Source organism: Anguilla rostrata, chromosome 4 (assembly GCF_018555375.3).
Source record: "Anguilla rostrata isolate EN2019 chromosome 4, ASM1855537v3, whole genome shotgun sequence".
In the NCBI taxonomy this organism is placed as follows: Eukaryota; Metazoa; Chordata; class Actinopteri; order Anguilliformes; family Anguillidae; genus Anguilla; species Anguilla rostrata.
Window position 1 is genome coordinate 49,470,217 of NC_057936.1, and position 13,872 is coordinate 49,484,088.

Sequence of the window (13,872 nt, forward strand, 5' to 3'; positions counted from 1 at the left end):
GATTAAACATTTAAATTTGCCTTTGAAATGAAATTCTGCGCTCTTCATGCAAGATGGCGCGGCGATATTTAGCGAGAACTTCAAAGGCCAAGTGAGATGTAAAGGTACCGCTTTCAATTCAGGCCCTTATTGATTGCGCTCTCATCTGGGGTTTTATGTCTTCAAATCCCGGCGATCGATTACCCCCCCGAGCGCCGGGGAGCACAGGACGCTCTGACCGATTTCCCCAAAGCCCCCTCTGCATTCTGACGTTTCAGATGGGCTTCCAGCGAAATCTGTCAAAAACAATTACGCGCGTTCTACTCGATTTGCTTAAAACGTAAAAAGGAAAAAGAAATACGTGAAATAAAAGAACACGTGGATTACGTGATTGCCGTCGGGTGGCGGTTTTGGGTTTGAGATACTGGGCGTGACGAGTGGAACTGCGTGGGCGTTGGCAAGCGCTGGCGTTCCGTGTTTCGTGAGCTCAGGGCTACGTCGTCAGCAGGGAAGGGAGGGAGTAGGCGCTACAGAAGCGTAGCCTGTAGCGACGGAGGAGCGAATTGAATGCTTCCTGACAGCCGGCTGCAGGGCGTGCTCATTGCATAACCCGGCTTTTAATTCTGTGGAATGGGCCCCGCTCCCTTTGCGTGCTGGCGTGACCTGTTCCTAGAAGTATGCGACGGCTGACTTCAGCAGATTTCGGCTTTCTTTCCTTCCCTAAATCACTGTTCTGGTTGACTCCTCTTCCCCATATATCAGCAAAAATATGACACGGCGGTTACCGGTGGGGTACTGAGTTGAAGCGCGGACCTCGTGTGAATTTCCTTGATGGGTAGACGCGCTACAACTCAGCGCAATTTGCAGCAGCCCCAGGATACGACTTAACTGAATTTGTTGGCCGGGCGACATTAGCAGTAATTCTCGGGTAGCGAGGAAAGGCTTCGCGGCTCGGCCTGGGGCCTGGGGTTTCCCCCCGTGCGTGAGAGAGGTGGAGGTGCGAGGTGGGTGGAGCAGCACATCTGAAGGCCTGTCCCCCCACCCCCTCCCCCACCCCCCCCCCCGCAGCTCCTACCTGCACTGTCGCTGGGCAGACCTGGAGGAGCTGGAGAAGGACAAGAGGATCCAGCAGAAGATCAAGAGGTTCAAGGCCAAGCAGTCGCTCAACACCTTCCTCACGGAGGTGAGCTTCCCTGCTTCAACCCCCCCCCCCCCCCCCACACCCTTTTCCCAGCGTGCGGCACCCAGGGTACCCCCAAACGCAAACACACACAGCGGTGCTCGTTCGTGCTGGCGGTGTGAGGCACCGGCTCTCCTCCCAAACACAGACCGAAGGGTGTTGAGCAACAGATTGCTTGGCGAGTCATTTTGCGGTGCCATCATGAGGCTGCATTAAGCATTTAACGGCATCACAACGCAGACTCCACGTCTGATCACATTAACATTCCATTAGATTATATTGTCCAGGATTGGAGGCAGTCCTTGCTCATTTCCACACCGCGCGCCGCACGTTGGGAAACGCCGAGCGAGCGAAACGCACCGCGTTTGGAAGAGCCCCTTTGATTGCTCATTAGCGGATTGTAATTTCACACTTCATTTAAATTGTTCTTAAACATTCTATCACGGCAAATAGGGCTTTGCACAATAATTAAGAGGCCCGCTTCACAAAGCCTGAGGAATTTGCTTTCCTCGCGGGGAGTAATCCTGCTGAATTGTAACACTTTAATTAACGTGATTTGGGCTTTCCTCTGAAATTCTTCTGGAAACATTAAAAAAAAATAAAACTGTCTGTCTCAATGGTGTTTTAGATGGATGATGAACCCTTCAACCCAGACTATGTGGAAGTGGATCGGATTCTGGATGTATCGGAGAGCACTGATGAAAACGGAGAGGTAAATGTTTTTAATATGTTTTTAATAGGTTGCAACATTTTTATTTTTTCAGTTTTGCCATAGCGGAAAGCTTATAAAGGGGATTTCCCCCGCCTCCGTTTTGAATTTACACCCCCTGTTTTAGTCTTCCTCACCGCTGGTCTTTTCCCCGCCCCCAGCCCGTCTCTCACTACCTGGTGAAGTGGTGCTCCCTGCCCTATGAAGACAGCACTTGGGAGCTGAAGGCGGACCTGGACCAGGCCAAAGTGGACGAGTTTGAGCGGCTGTCGGCCCTGGAGCCGGCTCTGAAGCACGTGGTGAGAGCTGGCGGCGCTCAGCCTCTCCCCCCCCCCCATTCCTTTTTAATATGGCGGAAAGGGCCGTGCGCTCGCGGTCAGCGGGAAACCACTAATGGGAATTGTTTTTATTTGAAACAGGAGCGACCTCCTGCAAGCGACTGGCAGAAATCCGAGAGTTCCAGGGAATATAAAAATGGCAACGCACTCAGGGAATACCAGCTGGAGGGAGTCAATTGGCTGCTCTTCAACTGGTACAACACGTACGTATAAAATTAGCTCTGAGCGCTATCGAGCCGCTCGCCGTGGCCCCTGCACTCCGCATGCGGGGGCTGTACAAATGCTAAAGCCGTTTCATTGATCCCCTCACAACTTAATTGCCGCTGCTTAATGCATTTTTATCGCGGGGCACCGTGGAAGGAATTTTTAGATTCGGCTCGGGGGAGTCTTTCCGCCGCGCTCTCGCGGCGCGGAGCCGCGGCTGGAGCGCCGCGCGTTTCCGCTCGCTTCCCCGGGGCTCCCGTGCGGCCGTAACTCCGTTTCCGTTTCCCCGTCTTCCTCCGCTCTCCCGCGCAGACGAAACTGCATACTGGCGGACGAAATGGGCCTGGGCAAGACCATCCAGTCCATCACGTTCCTCTACGAGATCTTCTTGAAGGACATCCGCGGGCCCTTCCTGGTGATCGCCCCGCTGTCCACCATCCCCAACTGGGAGCGGGAGTTCCGCACGTGGACCGACCTCAACGTGGTGGTGTACCACGGCAGCCAGGCCAGCCGCCGCACCATCCAGGCCTACGAGATGAACTTCAGGGATTCACAGGTACGCGCCCGCACCCGCACCCGCGCTGGCACTGCCCTCTGGGATGCCGCGTCACATCAAGGTGTAGCCCAGCACCCAAGGTGCGCTTTTAATGGCCAGAGAGATGCTTGCTTTCTGATACTATTTTATGCATTATTATTAATGATAATAATAATAATAATAATAATATTGTATTCATTAAACCCTTACTGTGTAATGATAGTAATGAAGTTACATGGCAGTATGTGCAAGAACCTGAAAGTTATTTGAATGCTCAAGCTGTTGATTCCTTTTTCTTTGCGAGAAAGAAATGTTTGTGTTTGCGGCCTTTGTGTTTGGGTTCGTGTAAATACTTGCCATTTTTCGGTCTGCGGTCCCGTCCCTCTGGGTGACTTTTCTCTGTGGAAAACTCTAAACTGTGTCCCCCCCCCCCCCCCCCGGCCGCCCCTCAGGGTCGTGTGATAAAGGGAGCCTACAGATTCCACGCTGTCATCACCACGTTTGAGATGATCCTGACCGACTGCCCCGAGCTGCGCAACATCCAGTGGCGGTGCGTGGTCATCGACGAGGCCCACCGGCTCAAGAACAGGAACTGCAAGCTGCTGGAGGGGCTCAAGATGATGGATATGGTGGGTGTGGAGAAACCAGCGCAGGAGCAGCCAGCTGTTGCTTGTGGGCGTCGACCCAGAGCCACATTAACGGAGCCCTCCCCCTCCGGGCTGTCCTCTCTCCTCTCCCCCGCAGGAGCACAAGGTTCTCCTCACCGGGACGCCCCTGCAGAACACGGTGGAGGAGCTCTTCAGCCTGCTCAACTTCCTGGAGCCCGAGAGGTTCCCCTCCGAGGCCACCTTCATGCAGGAGTTCGGAGACCTGAAGACGGAGGAACAGGTAACCCCCGCGGGGTTCCTCGCGCCTCACGCGGCCTGCCGCCATCCAGTCCGCCATTTTACCCCCGACTGAATTTAACCGTCTCTAAAGAAACAGCTGTAAATGTCTTTCTGAATTCATGGCTTTAAAGTTGAACTTGAACCATTTTGTTTCCGCGAGTAGCTTTTAGACTGCTTCTGAGATGAGGTGCTGGAGGAAGAGGAAGAGGTAGCCAGGTGCAGGAAAAGAAGGTTAGGAAGGAAGACAGTGTCCATGCAATGAGTGAGGGAGTCCCTTCACCCGTGCCTCAACAAAGCTTAGGAAATAAGTACACTTAGTGCACTTAACGGTCCCAGATAAGATTTAGTGTGTTTGAGTAAGCTCATGTACGTACGTGTGGATGGATGTGTGTAAATGCAGTAATGGATTGCTGTTTGTTCTCAGTCATAATTTACAGTAATGGTTGATGCGGTCTGCTCTGGTGGACGGGGGTACCTGTGGGCGCAGGGGGGTTAACGAGGGGCGCTCTGTCACTCCACAGGTGCAGAAACTGCAGGGCATCCTGAAGCCCATGATGCTGCGCAGGCTGAAGGAGGACGTGGAGAAGAACCTGGCGCCCAAGGAGGAGACCATCATCGAGGTGGAGCTCACCAACATCCAGAAGAAGTACTACCGCGCCATCCTGGAGAAGAACTTCGCCTTCCTGTCCAAGGGGGGCGCTGGCGGTGGCGGTGGCGGCGGCGGAGGGGGCAACGCCAACGTGCCCAACCTGCTCAACACCATGATGGAGCTCCGCAAGTGCTGCAACCACCCGTACCTCATCAACGGTGAGCGGGGGGGGGGTCTGTCTGTCAGCGCGGCGCGCGGGTGCTGGAGACGCTAGCGCTAGCCTCGCCCCAGACCGTCCCTCGGGCTTTATAATAATCCCTCCCTTTGGAGGCCCAGACAAAAGGCTTCAGCGCCCGTCCCAAAACAAGGTTTTCACGGTCTGCCGCGGGGTTTTGGGAGCCCTCTCCCGCTCGCTCGTTTGTTGGTTTTGGCCCCCGGCCCCGGCGCATTCCTGACTGACGCGCCCGTCGCGCTGCGGCTGCGTGCGCTTCTGACTGCGTCTGGAAGCTGTCTGCGGCCCGGCTGCAGCAGCCCGAGCCTCCCTCTGCCTGCTAAGAGGATTTAACTTAACTTTATTTATTTATCCTCCTAGCCCCGAAAGCTTGTCTGTCAATTTCTAGCGTAACCACCCTCCCCCCCCCTCCCGAACCCCCTTCTTCGCCGCTGCAGGTGCTGAGGAGAAAATCCTGGAAGAGTTCAGGGAGACTCATCACTCGGAGTACCCAGATTTCCACCTCCAGGCGATGATCCAGGGCGCCGGGAAGCTGGTGCTGATCGACAAGCTGCTGCCCAGGCTGAAGGCCGGCGGCCACCGCGTGCTCATATTCTCCCAGATGGTGCGCTGCCTGGACATCCTGGAGGACTACCTCATCCAGAGACGGTACGGGCCTGTCCCTGCCCCGCAGAGCAGCGCGCACACACACACACACACACACACACACACAAGCCCAGACACACACACACACACACACACACACACACACACACACACACACACACACACACACTGATATACACACACACAGACTGATACACACTGATATGCTCCTGTCCCTGGCCCACAGAGCGGCGCGCACACACACACACACACACACACACTGATACATACGCACACACACACACACCTGATAACACACCCCACACACGCACACACAGACGATCACAACTGATATCCCACGCGCGCACACCACAACACACCACACACACATGATATACACACACACACGCACACACACACTAAGTATACACACACACGCACACACACACTGATATATCCCCACACACAAAACACACACAACAACACACTCATGATGACACCTCCTGTCCCTGACCCCACACAACACCAACACACACAGTGATACACACCTGTCCTGCCCTAGCCCCCCCCCGCTCAGATGCATAACAAACACACACACACACAAAACATCCCCCACAACACACACACACACACCTTCCCCTGCCCCCACAGACTAATGCATGGCCACAGACACACACCTGCACTGGCAGCTTGTCCTGGCTCTGCAGCACAGCCATGAAGAGCACATCCATTCAGAATATTAATGTAGCGATCCATATGGACTTCCTGCACCAGCGCTTTGCATGTAGTGAGCTTGTATTGCATTAATTAACGCTCAGGAAGTTTGTGTAAGCAACGCTTGGCGAAATGGCGCGGAAGTGGACCGCGGAGATCACACGGCACTTTTTAACATGCGTAGATATTTCTGAGTTTGTGGACGCTGCTGGAATACCCGGCCAGTCGCTCCAGGTTTCGGCAGAGCCTGACGTAGCCCGCGCCCGTCCCCGCCCCCCAGGTACCCGTACGAGCGCATCGACGGCAGGGTGAGGGGGAACCTGCGGCAGGCGGCCATCGACCGCTTCTCCCGGCCCGATTCGGACCGCTTCGTCTTCCTGCTCTGCACCAGGGCCGGGGGGCTGGGCATCAACCTGACCGCCGCCGACACCTGCATCATCTTCGACTCGGACTGGAACCCGCAGAACGACCTGCAGGTGAGCGCCAGCGAGCGGTCCTCCCCCCACACACGCGCGCTAGCTAGCTGACGGCTGCGGCCGGCCCGAACCCCCTTTTTCTCAAACGGCTCCGTTCCGTGCTTCCGCAGGCCCAGGCGCGGTGCCACAGGATCGGACAGAGCAAGGCGGTGAAGATCTACCGGCTGATCACCAGGAACTCGTACGAGAGGGAGATGTTCGACAAGGCCAGCCTGAAGCTGGGCCTGGACAAGGCCGTGCTGCAGTCCATGAGCGGCCGCGAGAACGCTGCTAACGGGGTGGGTGCTCCGAGCTCCGCAGCCCTGCTGGGCACCACTGCCGCTGGAGGCTCTGTCCCCCCCTCACAGTGTGTGCTGCTGCAGCGGCGGCTTCTGCTGCTGGAGGCTCTGTTGCGTCATGCACCTTTTGAGTAAACGTAGGCTGTTGGCAAATAGCATGTCGTGTTCAAAAACCCGATTTAGGGGAAAGCCGCATTCTTCGAAGTGGAAGTCGTCTTTCCTGCATTTGGAATGTAAACACAAGTTGTGCGCTGGTCCTGTTATCCTGGGAACCCCTTCGTGTGTGTTTGTCGGTGCATTCCTGAAAGCTTTCGCCTGGAGCAGCCGGTTTAAAAAGCGCTCTGCCCTCAGGTCCAGCAGCTCTCCAAGAAGGAAATCGAGGACCTGCTCCGCAAGGGGGCCTACGGGGCCCTGATGGAGGAGGAGGACGAAGGCTCCAAGTTCTGCGAGGAAGACATCGACCAGATCCTGCAGAGGCGGACGCAGACCATCACCATAGAGACCGAGGGGAAAGGCTCCACCTTCGCCAAGGTAGCGTCGTCTCCCTCCCCGCAGATCCGTTTGACGTGGGCCTGGAGCTTCAGCGTGCGGTAGTAACGCCTGCTTCTCCTCCAGGCCAGCTTCGTCTCCTCCGGCAACAGGACCGACATCTCCCTGGAAGACCCCGATTTCTGGCAGAAGTGGGCCAAGAAGGCGGAGCTGGACATGGACGCCATTAACGGGCGGGTGAGCGAGGGAGGAGGGGCCTGGAGACGCGTCCGCGCGGCCAATGACGGGACGGGATTTAAAGCGTGGAATTCGTCATGGTTACATTCGCGGCCGTCCCGTGCATTATCCGCTTGACATTTGACGCGGACGGGTTCCAGATTTACACGGCTTTGACTTGTAATACATAATCTAGAAATGGGAGAACGCTGCCCCGGGTTGTTACATTACCCTGAATGGTATTGCACTCGTAAATTTGCGATTTGCACATAATTAATGTAGGTATTTCCCCAAGCGAGCAGCGCACGGAGCATATTTCCTGTAATTGGGCGTGGGAGAAATTGTTTAATTTTAGCTTGGGGATTTTTATGTAATGATATAAATGTCCCTCTCATTAATGAGATTTGGTGCGAATAGGTGAATATTTTATAGTATCTACTTTTAGAGGAGGATGAGAGATATTACCAGGCCCTGGATGTCAGGGTAAAGGGAAAGGTCATTATTAGAGTGTCCTTCATTTGCGGTGCACCCTCCCGAGCGCTGGAGAGCCAGGGAATTAATGCCAAGCAGCGCCGCAAACGTTAGCTTCCCACGGGGGGAGTCTCACCCTTTTTACTGGAGACACACATACTGGTCTTTTTGCGTTTACTCTGAATTCCATTTGATCGGTGTTCTCTTGGTCTCGTCTTGTCGCGTCCGGCAGAACAACCTGGTGATCGACACGCCCAGGGTGCGCAAGCAGACGCGCCACTACAGCTCGGTGAAGGAGGACGAGATGATGGAGTTCTCGGAGCTGGAGAGCGACTCGGAGGAGAAGCCCACGGCCAAGCCGCGCCGGCCGCAGGACAAGTCCCAGGGCTACCCGCGCAGCGAGTGCTTCCGGGTGGAGAAGAACCTGCTGGTGTACGGGTGAGTCCACTGAGCTCAGAGTGCAGAAGAACCTGCTGGTGTACGGGTGAGTTCACTGAGCTCAGAGTGCTTCAGGGTGGAGAAGAACCTGCTGGTGTACGGGTGAGTTCACTGAGCACAGGGTGGAGAAGAACCTGCTGGTGTGTGGGTGAGTTCACTGAGCACAGAGTGGAGAAGAACCTGCTGGTGTGTGGGTGAGTCCACTGAGCACAGAGTGCTTCAGAGTGGAGAAGAACCTGCTGGTGTACGGGTGAGTTCACTGAGTTCAGGGTGGAGAAGAAACCTGCTGGTGTAAGGGTGAGTCCACTGAGCACAGAGTGCAGAAGAACCTGCTGGTGTACGGGTGAGTCCACCAACCAGCCTGAACCAGCGCGAACCTCAGAATGGGCGGGGCCTGCTGGTATGGGTCATACCTGCTGGTATTGTGCAGACAAACTGGCTGGTGTGTAGCTTTCACACCATGGCAGAATCTGAGGGTGCACAGATGAAGGGCGCTGTATTAGAGGGGTATGGGGTATGGGGGTGGGGGGTGGGGCAGCGTCTCCTGGCGCGCAGCGGGAACGCGGCCTCGTAGATGACCCCGCCGATGACGTGCCTCTTCCTCCTCGGCGCTGGTGAGATTGAGGAAGCGCGAGGCGCCAGATAGCCCAAAGTTAATTACGAAAGGAACTGCTCGCAGGAAGTCGGTCTTGCCACCGAGGTAGAGGATATTAAATTGCATCCATCTTTTCTTTTTTTTCTTTATTTTCTTGCTTTTCTCCTAATGTGTGAGCGGACGTACGGCGTCTGCTGTTGGAGTGTTTACGCTAAATCCTGGAGCGGTGGTGTGCGATCTGAGCACCAGAGACGCGTTCTCCTGCGCCCCTCCCCCCCCGGCCCCCGGCCCCGTGGGGGGTGGGGGGGGGTAGGGGGGCGGTGCTCTCTGATGCGGAAGCTAATCCATCCATCGACTCTGCTGCATATTACTCTCTTCCTGTCCTCACGCCTGACTGCTTCACCATGTCTGACCAACATTTCTTTTTTTTAAAGAGGGTCTGGACCCTCGGGCTATACAACCAATTACATCCCTCGCTCCTCACACGGGTTCGGGCTTCCCTGCTTCGCCTGGCTCCGTGGGCTTGGGCAAAAGGGACAGTTTAATATGAATCTGTTCACATTGCTAATACAGAGCAGAAATGCTTGTCTGTCAGATATCGTGAAGTTATTTTTATTTTTTTTAGCTCTACCATACGGTGTCATTTAGCGGTTTTTTTATTGTGAAACAGCGTTTTTTTCTCTTCCTGATGTAAAAAAATTGGCTCCTTCTGCTTTTTATCCCTGGGATTGGTGGCCTTGTCCAGAGCAGCACATTTCCAGTCTGTTTTTATTAGCTGAAATGTGTTCTGGCCTAGCTCCTAACTCCTGTGTCTGGCTTGTGTTACGCTCCGTCCCCCCCTGTCCCGCTCGCGCTCACGGGCTGGCCCCGTACGGGGGGGGGGGGGGGGCTGCGAGCGTCCCGGGGCCGCTCTTTTAAAAACGCGGCGCCCTGACTTTGGCCCCGCCCTCCCGCCCCGCTGCAGGTGGGGGCGATGGAGCGACATCCTGGCGCACGGGCGCTTCAAGCGGCCGCTGAAGGAGCAGGACGTGGAGACCATCTGCAGGGCGCTGCTGGTCTACTGCCTGCACCACTACAAGGGCGACGAGAACATCAAGAGCTTCATCTGGGACCTGATCACCCCCACCGAGGACGGGCAGACCCGCGCCCTGCTCAACCACTCCGGTACGTCCCCACCCCCCGCCCACAAAGCCCCCCCCGCCCAATTAGACACGACTGAGCAAGACGCCTAACCCCTAATTGCTCCCAACCAGCTGATTGGCGCCTTGCGTGGCAGCCTTTCGCCATTGGCGTGTGAGTGTGTGTGTGAATGGGTGAATGAGAGGCATCAATTGTAAAGCGCTTTGGATAAATACATATATAGATGAAAGCGCTATATAAATGCAGTCCATTTACCAAACACGGCGTGTATGGGTGCTGGGACACCGGCCTCTTGCCTTCTGTTGCCCAGCCTTTACCAAGCTCGGTTAGCTACACACTGATCTTCCAGAATGGCTTTTCTTTGTTGTTGGGTTTCCCGATACAGGGCTGTGTAGAGACCTGTAAAATTGGAATCGAGCGTGCTCTAACGCGGGCGGGCGGGCGGGCGGGGCGGGGCGAGCGGCGGAGAGAGGGGAGGCGGTTAGCGAAGCGCGCGGCGGCGAAGGCCAGATCGGAAGCCTGGGAAATCGATAGCCGGGGCGGCAGCTTGCGGCGGTGGCAGATCCCATTTATCAAGCTGAATAATCGGGGATTAATCCGGCGTGTTCTACAGATGTTGCGTTTTGCCGGAGATAATTACGGGAGCCGCGGACGCGCGGGCGCTCGGCGCGCAGCTGCCGGGATTAGCCGCCGCGGATCTGTGCGGGCGCGGCGGGGACGGGCGCTCGGCGCTCCCCCCACCCCCCCGTCCCTGTCTCCTAAACCCGGGCCCTCCGCTCCCACAGGCCTGTCTGCTCCCGTGCCCCGGGGCCGCAAAGGGAAGAAGGTGAAGACCCAGGCGGCTCAGCCCTACATGCACCAGGCCGACTGGCTGGCCAGCTACAACCCTGACGTCCTGCTGCAGGAGGACAGCTACAAGAAGCACCTGAAGCACCACTGCAACAAGTAAGCCTCGCTCTCGCCTGCTCTCTCCTTCTCTGTCTTTATATCCTGTACTTCTCTCTCTCTCTCTATCTCTATCTCTCTCTCTCTCTCTGCTCTTCTCTCCTCCTCTTCTCTCTTCTCTCTCTTCTCTCTCTCTCTCTCTCTCTCTCTCTCTCTCTCTCTCTCCTCTCTCTTCTCTCTCCTCTCTCTCTCTCTCTTCTCTCTCCTCTCTCTCCTCTCTCTCTTCTTCTCCCTCTCTCTCTCTCTCTCTCTCCTCTCTCTTCTCTCTCTCTCTCTCTCTCTCTCTCTCTCTCTCTCCTCCCCGGCGCGCTGCTCTGGAGCAGATTTAGCTCAGGAAGCCAAGCGCACGCAGCGCAGTATAACTTTACTAGGCAGGGATTACGCGGGGCTGCTGCTCTGGCAGCCCTTCAGACCGCGGGGAGAGAGTGTAAATCCAGCCCACTTTAAAGTGCCGTTTCCAGGCACACGAGCCGGCAGGGTGACAGAGTGCTTCCACCTGTAAGCCGCACCTATAATAGAACTCCTGAGCCACAGGCTCCGCACCTCCATTCTCCCATGTTTGGTCAATGTTCGTGACACCAACGTTTCCGTGCCAGTTTGTTTGTTTATTTATTTTTAATTTTAAAATAAAGCCATTTACATTGAGCAAGTGCAGTGAAATTACTCGCCCTAGATTACGCACGCTAAACACGTTTCAGCTGGACTTTGTTTTTTAGCGAAAGCAGTAAATAGAACCCGGTCAGGGACTGAGGTTCAGCAGGTCGGTGGGGAGGAGCCCGGCGTTGAGACCCCCGCTCTCTCGCTCCTCCTTTCCCGAGCCTCCTCCTCCGTCCACCTCGACTCCGCGCTGACCTTGGTCCTCCCGTCGCCGTGACGATCCCGGACTCGCCTCATTACCGCCGTCGCACCGAAACACAAGGCTCGGAGACGGCCGCGCGCTAAGAACTCCCATAATGCCCCCCGCCCCCCTTTTTAACCAGGCCCGTTTGGCCTATTTAAGGTGGGAGGGAGATGGCGGTGCTCGCGGTGTCTTTGTTTACGCTCCCCGGACAGAAACGGGCGGTATTATTATTACAGGCCGCGTTCCGGCCGCCCGCGACGTTACCTGGGACGCAACGCGGCAAATCTGGTCTCCGTTTCGCGCTCGACTTTGACGGATTCGTCGTCATCGCCTAGTATTTTTATTTTTATTTTTTTTGTGTGTGTGTTTAAGAAAAAAATAAAAATAAAGAAAAGAAAATCAATTTAAAAAAATAAAAACAAATTTCCATTTCCGTTAATCTAAGAAAATAAATAAATAAATCCGAGCCGTCTCCAGGTATTGTTTTGTCGTGGCAGAGGCACTGAAAGGCGGCTTTTTTTTTCTTTTTTTTTCTTTTTTGCATGGCGCTCTTTTACAACTTCTGATGTGTCTCCAAAAAATGGAAGCGGGCAACAGCTGAGGAAATTTTACGAGATAATGAAGCAGAACACTTACTGCCAGCCATCTGCTCGCTTGTTTACAAACTTGCCTCTGTACTTTGGAGGTACTGGCAGGACGTGTCCAAACTTCACAAACTGCATTAGGTGGGAAATAAATGAAATGCGCCCGGGCTCGGTGCGGCTCGCCCGCCCGCCCGCCTCTCCGTGCAGCGCCGCGCCCGTTGCCAGGCAGACCTGTTGGAAGCCAGCGAAAGGCACCACACAGAGGTGATTATGTGCCACCATCTGTCATGCTTCAAGCCTACCATACAGCATGGCTAATCAGCCTTGGCAGGATGATGGATGAACTGTAGCAGATGCCAAAAGCTACTGTTGGCAAACAGTCCCAAAGTTAAGAAGTTTTCTCCCTCTCTCTCTCCCTCTCCCTCTCTCCCTCTCTCTCTCTCTCCCTCTCTCTCTGCCCTCCCCCCTCCCTCCCGCTCCTCAGAGTCCTGCTGCGGGTCCGCATGCTGTACTATCTCCGGCAGGAAGTCATCGGCGACCAGGCGGACAGGATCTTAGAGGGCACCGATTCAAGGTTGGTGTTAGAGCTCGCTCTCTCTCTCTCTCTCTCTCCCTCCCCTCTATCCTCTCTCTCCTCTTTCCCCGCAATCTGTCCCCCTCTGTCTCCTATCTCTCCCCCCCTTGCTTCCTTTCTCTCCCCTCCATCCATCTCTCTCCATCCTTCTTCTCCCCCCCTCCCCCTCTCCTCTAGCCTTTCCCTCCCTCCCTCTCACCCCTCCCCCTCCATCCCCTCCTCTCATCACCTCCATCCAGATGCGCATGCATATACAATTTATGGACGTGTACACAATGCAAATGCGCACAAGATGGACTTTGATTGTAACCGGCGCTCTCCTCTGCTGCGCTCATAGTCACCTTTAGCATTGCGCTGCACGCTCCTCTGCTCGATTCTCTCAAAGCCAGATTAATCTTCCTTTCCCCCCCCAATACGCTTTGCCATCGCAAGGATTACAGCGAACGAAGATGAACCTGGCGGCAATTAGCGACCCGCGGCTAATGTCCGCGTTTCCGGGCCCGCGTCCGCGGAGACGGAGGCGTTTGTGCTCTTAGCGGCCGGACGTGCGCGGGTTATTTTAGGGACTCATTAACCAGCTCGCTCAGCCCCTGAGCTTGCCGCCGGCTTTCTGTCCCGCAGCGAGGTGGACGTCTGGATCCCGCAGCCCTTCCACGCCGAGCTGCCCGCCGACTGGTGGGACCGCGAGGCCGACAAGTGCCTGCTGATGGGCGTCTTCAAGCACGGTGCGTCACCCCCCGCCACCGCCGCCGCCCCCCCTCACACCTCCCCCCCACCCCCCGCACCGCCAGCTCGCGCGTCTGAATCAGATCACAGCGGCAGCGGCCCTGGGTCTCACAGGGATTGGTGCGTTTAGTTTGCTTCCAGCCAGTC

The 13,872-nt window shown here is 55.7% G+C and overlaps 1 protein-coding gene across 6 annotated transcripts in view; it reads left to right on the forward strand.

The window, feature by feature from the left end:
• Positions 1 to 13,872, forward strand: part of chd7 (chromodomain helicase DNA binding protein 7) — a 79,622-nt gene that overhangs the window by 49,873 nt on the left and 15,877 nt on the right. For all 6 annotated transcript variants that reach the window (XM_064332955.1, XM_064332959.1, XM_064332957.1 and 3 more), the window contains exons 8-25: positions 1,048 to 1,162; positions 1,788 to 1,871; positions 2,030 to 2,167; positions 2,288 to 2,409; positions 2,723 to 2,966; positions 3,398 to 3,574; positions 3,690 to 3,833; positions 4,354 to 4,639; positions 5,091 to 5,301; positions 6,233 to 6,428; positions 6,539 to 6,706; positions 7,058 to 7,237; positions 7,322 to 7,432; positions 8,115 to 8,320; positions 9,880 to 10,079; positions 10,841 to 11,000; positions 12,910 to 12,999; positions 13,621 to 13,724. In XM_064332955.1, coding sequence (XP_064189025.1) covers positions 1,048 to 1,162; positions 1,788 to 1,871; positions 2,030 to 2,167; positions 2,288 to 2,409; positions 2,723 to 2,966; positions 3,398 to 3,574; positions 3,690 to 3,833; positions 4,354 to 4,639; positions 5,091 to 5,301; positions 6,233 to 6,428; positions 6,539 to 6,706; positions 7,058 to 7,237; positions 7,322 to 7,432; positions 8,115 to 8,320; positions 9,880 to 10,079; positions 10,841 to 11,000; positions 12,910 to 12,999; positions 13,621 to 13,724 — 2,936 coding nt within the window. The remainder of the gene's footprint in view (positions 1 to 1,047; positions 1,163 to 1,787; positions 1,872 to 2,029; positions 2,168 to 2,287; positions 2,410 to 2,722; positions 2,967 to 3,397; positions 3,575 to 3,689; positions 3,834 to 4,353; positions 4,640 to 5,090; positions 5,302 to 6,232; positions 6,429 to 6,538; positions 6,707 to 7,057; positions 7,238 to 7,321; positions 7,433 to 8,114; positions 8,321 to 9,879; positions 10,080 to 10,840; positions 11,001 to 12,909; positions 13,000 to 13,620; positions 13,725 to 13,872) is intronic.